The sequence below is a fragment of the Bos indicus x Bos taurus genome, chromosome 3 (assembly GCF_003369695.1).
Source record: "Bos indicus x Bos taurus breed Angus x Brahman F1 hybrid chromosome 3, Bos_hybrid_MaternalHap_v2.0, whole genome shotgun sequence".
Lineage (NCBI taxonomy): Eukaryota > Metazoa > Chordata > Mammalia > Artiodactyla > Bovidae > Bos > Bos indicus x Bos taurus.
Genome location: NC_040078.1, coordinates 29,121,067 through 29,128,895, shown reverse-complemented (window position 1 = coordinate 29,128,895; position 7,829 = coordinate 29,121,067). Strand labels below are relative to the sequence as shown.

General features: G+C 34.1%; 1 protein-coding gene across 2 annotated transcripts in view; it reads right to left on the bottom strand.

Annotated features, from left to right (window-relative positions):
• Positions 1-2,826: 2,826 nt before the first annotated feature.
• TRIM33 (tripartite motif containing 33) overlaps positions 2,827-7,829 on the bottom strand; it is a 144,503-nt gene continuing 139,500 nt past the window's right edge. For both annotated transcript variants that reach the window (XM_027536004.1, XM_027536005.1), the window contains one exon: positions 2,827-7,771. In XM_027536004.1, coding sequence (XP_027391805.1) covers positions 7,559-7,771 — 213 coding nt within the window. In that variant the 3' untranslated portion in view covers positions 2,827-7,558. The remainder of the gene's footprint in view (positions 7,772-7,829) is intronic.

Genomic DNA, 7,829 nt, shown 5'->3' with positions numbered 1-7,829 from the left:
AGTGTATCATATTTTGAGGTCCCAGGTTTTAGAAAAACACCTCATTCTGACTTCACACTTAGACTGGCCTTATACTTTGATCTCATTCCAAAGTCCTGAGTACACCTGGAGCAATGGTCCTCTTAACTCTTCTCTGGATTCATGCTTTTTGTCCCACCTTTCATTAATTTTATTTTGAAAATTTTCAAGTCTCCAGAAGTTCCAAACAATATGCACTCATCTGCCTTTACCTGACTTACCAGTTTTCCTGGCACATATGCACTATCATACATTTTGCCTAACCATTTATGATAATACTTCATCCCTAGATATTAGAGCATGCCATGTCCTAAGAAAAAAAAGGGATTTTATATATAAGCACAAATCTATTATCACACCTAAGGAAATTAAACATTCCATATCATTTAAGAGTTCATATATAGATTTTCACAGATGTGCCTAAAATGTTTTAATGGCTGGGATGATTTAATTCAATATCAAATCTAAGGTCATGCACTACATGTAACTGATCTAGAATAGCCTCTACATTTGTTTTACAAGTTACTTTAAGAATTCATATCAAGCATCTCTGTAAAAAACATATTCCACTTATGTCTATTCCACATGATTAGATTCAGGCCAAATACTTTTGGCAAAAATGCTACAGGTGACAGACAGGGTAGAGCTTTGAGCATCTTCCTTCTTAGCTCAGCAATACACTTAAACAAGGTTTTTGTTTTTAACTGAGTCTTATTCAGCATTTCAGATGTTTGAACCATCAGGGTTCCTCAGGGCATGCAGTCTGCCATATTGCAGAAACTGATGTCCTGTATATTGCCTTTCCAAATCACCAACATATGTGTAAACAAAAGAACAATGCTGTATTTACCACTACCTGAGGCTCAAGTAATATGAAAAGGAAGCTTGAGACAAAAGCTGGCACTAGATATGTATCCTACCTGTTAATTTTTGCATTTATTACTCCCTAAAAATCTAGGGCAAAATATGAGTATCTGCTGGGATTTAGAAGTCTAACTATCAACTAAATTACTGGCTGACAAGTTAACTACTTCAAAGAGGATAGATTTACAACTCTTACGGATCTGTACTGAAGTCTTTTATCTCATCAGTAAAAAGGGAGAAACTGACATTTCTAACCCGCCCCTTTTCATGGCAATAACAGGCAGGAGAAACAGGAAAAAGGAAGCTAAATGGTTGTTGAGAACTTCCTTTGTAGCCACAGGGATGACACATAGTGTCCTGTCAATTCCATTACCTGGATATGAATATCCCCATTTCTCAACATAAATAATCGAAGTATACACAGATCAGTAAATCTAAGTTTACCACTTCAAATCAAAAGGTTTCAACCAAAGACTGCCCAATGGTCAAAATCCATTCTTTTCCCACTATACAATGCATATAGAAAGCTTAACAATTTGGAAATTTCATTGTGATGCTTTACTTAATTATTCATGACCATTCGCTCTGAATAACCTGAAGAAAAACCAAAGTCGTATTTCTTTAAAGAACAGCCTACACTCAGTCATTAATCTAACCCGCTGAACTCTTGCTGCTGTCTAAACTGGAGCAGGTCTTATCAAAAGGTCATCTATGGCTTCTAAATTCCTACAGTTAATGGCCAGTTTAACATTACTTCATCTCTTGTTCCAACACTTTATCACTGATTTTTTCACATCCCTTCTTGCAGCCTTTTTCCATTATGGCTCTCCTGGCTTTCTTTCATGACTAACCATACTGTACTTCTGAAGTCTTTATTTTTTTCCTACTCCTTAAATGTCTCCTGGCTTTAAGGATTCTACCCTTCTCATTCTATAAATCTCCTAGGCAATAATATACTCTTACACATTGTTACTATTAGCAAGTGGCTCAACTCTGACACTTGTTGGTGAATGCCTACCATGTGCTAGGCATATTCAGTGAATACAACAGACATGATTCCTGATGTATCTTACAGATTCTATCTGCAGCCCAGGATAAGCACCAGAACTATCCTAGGACACCTACCTTCTCCTTAACTTTCCAGAGGAACTTTAAACTCAACAAATCCTCAGATCTATTCCTTTCTCCCCTTATTTTAATAGGTACCACATAAAATATCTTAGGCAACCACATGGAGTCAGTTACTGGGCCATTGGGATAGTTACTGAGATAGCTCACTTTTTAAAGTTCTCTAAAATTTGACTGCCATTTTCCATCTCCACTGTTAGATAACTTAGGGCTCACCTAGATTACGAACAGCCTAAAATTGCCTTTCCAGTACCCATCTCTTCCATAACTCATTCTTCTTAATCAGATCAGAAAGATCATTTTAATTATGTCAACTCACTAAGCCCCATCCTGCTTAAAATTCTTCAGGGACTCCTTGTTGACCTCAGTGAAAAAGCCCCAAGCCCCTTTTATTATAACTTTCTGCATGAAAAGGATCCTGCTCTGTTCTTCAGCTTAATATTTTACTACTCCAATTTACATTCTATTCCAGTTAAACTGACCCCTTCAGTCCTGGAATACAAAAATGTTCTCCTTTTACTTTTAGGCTTCTGTACATTTATTCTCTTCATTTTCTCTTTTACCTGGTCCTGTCTTTTATGAGTGAGAGAGATCATTTTCCTGATGAACAAAATTTGGGGTTAGATCCTTCCCTGTGTTACTTAACTATATTCTGTGTTAATCCCTATCATTCTCAAATGGAGTATAACAATTTGGGAGGGCATGGACTGTATTTTATCTTGTTCATGAAAGTATCTCCGGTGCCTCACAGAGTATAAATTTTTAAAATCTAAGTGATTAAGTCTCAAAGAGGAGGAAGAAAAAAGATTCATTTGAAAACTTTTTCAATTTTCTAATTTAATAGAAATAACCAAAACAACGTGGCTTTCAAACAAGGTTTTAAACTAATCTAATACAACTTCTACAACACATTCCAGAGCATTATAACAAGAAATATTTACAGGCAGCTAATGTATTAAATAACCATGAAAAGAAAACCTTGCTTTTATTACACACCAGCAAAAAACACAGGAATAGAACAATTAGAAACTGCAACCTTGTTTCAAAAAAATTAAATATGATTATTTAGAGAATACAATACCACAGAAACAGCACTTTTTCTTTCAGAATCATATTGAAGGGTAGTTAACTATGTGCAAAAAAAAGTAACTGTAGTATTAGTAATAATAATGAGGAGAGAGAAGAGGGGAACAATAATGAGGGGAAACAAGGAACTAGTAAGGCTGTGAGTTTAACCCTTTCGTGTGTAGGTACGTCTACAAAGAAAATCAAAAGGCTTTCAAATTGCACAAATCTTGTTATAGGCTTATATACATGTTTCACTGTGATTTAAAATATAATTAATGCCTACATTTTCAGACCAGGAGCAGACATGCATTTCGTCCTTAAGATTGAAATTTAGGCCACACTTGAAAGGGAATATTGCAGTGGCACTTGCAAGATCATTCCAGTGCCCTCCCACATACAAATCTGGAGAATTTAAAAGAACAGCATTTTTAACTTTAAAGATCACTTGCTAGAAAAGGGCTAAACTTAATTTTGTACATTTTGTAGTTTGATTATAATAAATATTTCCAAATTGACTTATTTTTGAAGATAATTTTCTTTCTCAGATACAATAAAAATATATAAAAGACCACAAAGGCAAACACAAGGAACTAAGATGGAAGAAATACTATACGTGCATTTTGACCAAGTAAAAGAAACCATTATATCAAGAGTATATGTTGAAATCTGAAATGTCTATGTAAACTGTGGCATATAAATTTTCTTAAAAAAGTACCTTCGATTTTTTTACTCAAATGCCTACTTTTAAAAAAATATGCAACTTTCCCCAATTTTTAAAATAAAATGCCACAATATATTGTCATTAGGTCCAGCATACATTTAAATTCCTTAATTTTTAAAAGATAGATTGGGTGATATGCATACAAACTTTCCTATAAAATCACCATCCACGAGAGGATTATGACATGCTATTAGGCAACAGACTTAAAGCAGTGTTATTGCTTTATCAAGGAGAAGGTAACTGTGGGAAATAAACATCCAGGTCTGGTATATGATGATCAAGTTGTGATTCACCTAACACCTTGGATCACCTCAAGCAGATTATTAATATAGACAGTATGAGTTAAGAATTCGTGGCATGACTTAAGAACCTGATTGTTTGAATTAGGGAAGTTGGGGAGGGTAGACTACTATAAAACTACTCACTGATCCAATGTTGAGTATGCAAATAAGCAGTGCTGACCTCAAGAAATGGCATTTTTTATACTTCATATGTTGTATATTAGTGGGCATGGATAAGGGATTTTAAAAGGCCAAGGGAGATGGGGCCACAGCATTTACTCCATTTTAAATACTAAGAGAATAATGGATGGTAGGCCACAACCCAAGAGCATAGTCCAATAAACCTAAGACTACTGGCTTATTAAAACTAATCATTAATAGTTACATGGCAGGATACCTGCTGAGGTAATTGATAAATCCACAATTTGCAGACTATAAACCTTTTGCTTCTATTTAAAAGTGTTATTTCTTTGGAGTAACTAAAAATCTCAATGTTGTAACAAAAAAATTAGAATTAACTAACTTTAAAATTTATTTAAAATTTCCTTATATAAGAATAGAAGTCAGAAAGTACCTTGTTGATTCCAAAAAGAATAATTTTGACGGTGGATTCAATGCCTTAACCTTTCTCTAGTAATGATTTTATGTTTCAGTAGAACTTGACCTACAACTTAACCATACTTTGGAACACATACATGCTTCACCTTGCAAAGCAGTTCTCTCATTCACTGTATCAGCTGACCCAAGTGCTAAAAAATACAAATTTAGGCCAGAGGAACAGACCGAGGAACACTTTGTTCTTAGTGGAAATGAAAAATGAAGTGTGGTGAAAGTTTAAGGAAATATTTAAATCTTCAAATCAAAAATACTACCTTTTAACAAAGAATACAATTTTAAGGGAGTATTAAAACAAACGGACTTCAGGGATTGATATTCAATGTTTGTCTTTTTAAAACATTAATGAACAGGAAAATGTAAGATATCTGAATATAAATTTTTTATACTTTAACAGGCATGTTTAGTGAATAAATCAGCTTAGAAACACAGTGAATGATGAATGTGAAAGAAAAAAAGGTTTAATGAAATCTACAGTGAATACCTTTATATAATGGTGGTTTGTTGATAAGTTATATAATTTAACAGTAATTCCTCATCAGTATGAACCTACCTTCTGTTAACAGAAATGGAACCTATTAAATGCTGGCAATAACTGGCTTTTTAAGAACCAATATTAAAAGAAAATAAAAACCAAAATCTCCATCTGACATGTAAATGTCTTTAAGGGAACACATTAGCTTTTAAGGCCCCAAATATCAAATATTTTACTTACAATTTGTTTCTGGTAGAATGTGTTATCTAAGACCATGAAAAGGATTCACATGAAGAGCAAGCACAAACTATCAGCACTCAATGGCTTGGCAAAATGAAGTTACATTGCTACTCATCACTTACCAAAATGTACCCTTAGGTAAGTCTCCTGATAAACAGAAATCATGAATGTTGTAGGAAAGAGGAAAATGCACATAGATAAAAGTATTTTAAAATAATTTTTCCTTTTTATAAGAAATCTGTTCTAAAGAATTTGAGATTTGAGTAAATTGATAAGTTTTGGTATATGTTTTAAAGTTTAACTTGTAACAACTGAAAAAGCTAAAAGAAAGCCACAGAATGAAGTCAACAGCAATAATAAAACTAATACACCATTAGAAGGCTTGAATCATATTCATGTTTACCTCCACCACATGTTAAAGAAAAACAACCCAAAGAAATTTGTGTAATAACTTCTTTAGAGCACTTTATTTGATTCAATACGCACTAAAAAATATTTACCTCTTAGACAATTATGTCAAATAAGTTTTTCTGAGTAGTCTACTGTCTGAACTGTTTAAGCTGAATTTGTAAAAAGGCAAATGATTTGCCACAAATATGCTGACATCTGAAAAATATCTAATGGCAAGTCTTCTATTTTGGTCACTTTACATTCTAGTATGTCCATACAAAAGTAGGACTAAAATTTTTAACTCAACAAAAGAGAAGCCTGTACACAGTCTAGAACACACATCTTGGATCTGAGCATCACAAATGAAGAGAAGAAAAATGAAACAGAGCCAAGGTGAGTTTATCTGCCTCGGGTGCTAAAATCAGGGTCGTAAAGGTGGGTCTATTCCAGTAACCATTCAAGTGGGGATTGATTGGCTCATCTTCAGGATATACTTACAGGTCTGTTCTAAGTCCTTAAAGCCCCCAGTCCATGCAAATGTCCCACTTGGTGGACGGATGAGTAATCTAACCCCACCGGGTTTATTTCAATATTTTGATATTTTAATAATAAGCTGCTTCTGAAGATTTTCTGAGAAGTCTGTTCTCTATTAAAATAAGATAGAACCTCAAAATATGAATGTGAACATTAGAAATAGACAGCATATATTACAAATCCATTCTTGATAGGAACATTAGTAAGAATACATATTAGCTTAAAAAACAGGCTCAGCAAATGTTGCTGATCTGCCAGAAGTTTTAGTTCACTATTTACAAATAAGACAAAGTGAAATACAGAAAATTTTACACATTTGGTAGTTGACAGATAACTGTTTGCCAATAGTGGTCTATCAGAAAACCGATATGAAGGAAGACGGGGTAAGAGCCAGCTGTCACCTCAATCAAATTTTAAATGTACAGAAAACTAGATTAATTTTCAAACAACCATTCTACCTTTCATGGGAATAAATGTGTGATCAGATGATTTGATTGGGAAGTACAATTCTGTGGAAGTATTTTCTGGAAATGATTATTATAAATGATCTGCTACTGAAAAGTTACCATATTTATTTCAGTACAACACTAGAGTTGATTAAATGAAGTTCAATAGGCATGTTTCCCAAAGTCTTTAAGTATGAACAGAAAATCTACTGTTGAATTATTTTAACCAATATAAAAACTAAGGCCCAACAGCATCAAAACGAGATAAAATATAATGGCATGATCTAATGTACATCTGCACTGATTGATATCAAAGTGGAATCTGAGAACTTTGATTTTTGACTAGAAAATAACCCAGTATTGTATATGTGTGAAGGGAGAGACATGAAAGTCATTTTAGTAAATGTGCACTCTAGTCCAAAGAGACAACTTAACCAGTGACATGATCCTTAAGTACTTGAACACTCAGTATTTGCACCAATCAATACCAAATGATCATCAACATCAGCCCATTCTAGCAATCAGAACCATTCTCTGAAGTAACAGAAATCTTCAAATCATTTCACTTTGACTTTTGTTTTCACTTTTAAAGTTGCAAATAGAGTCCTTTCCCCCTTTCTTGACCAGAATGTGTTTTCTGTCCATTATTTCAATCTAATACTGTGTAAAAGCTATCATCTTCTTCAAGAAGGAGCCCACTGTAGGCAGGATATTCCAGCAACACTTAAATAGAAGTTTTTCTTTCTTTTTTAAACAACTGGTTTAAGTTCATGTCATTTTACTTTATATGTACTGGTCTCTCATCTGACTTTAGGCGTTTTCTGCGGGGCTGAATAAAGTCTTCATCAGAGTCCTCAGTTACCTCACCATCATCCTCTTCCTGCTCAAACTCTGGCAAAGGTGCGAAGGTCCTGTCTGAGTAGATCTCTGTGAGTTTATCTTCAAAGTACAATGCAACTGCTTTCCCTGCCTGAGCTACTTCTGAATCAGCCTGCAAGCAAAAGATAGGAATATTCACCTATTGGTAATGCATATTCCTTCACCAAGTT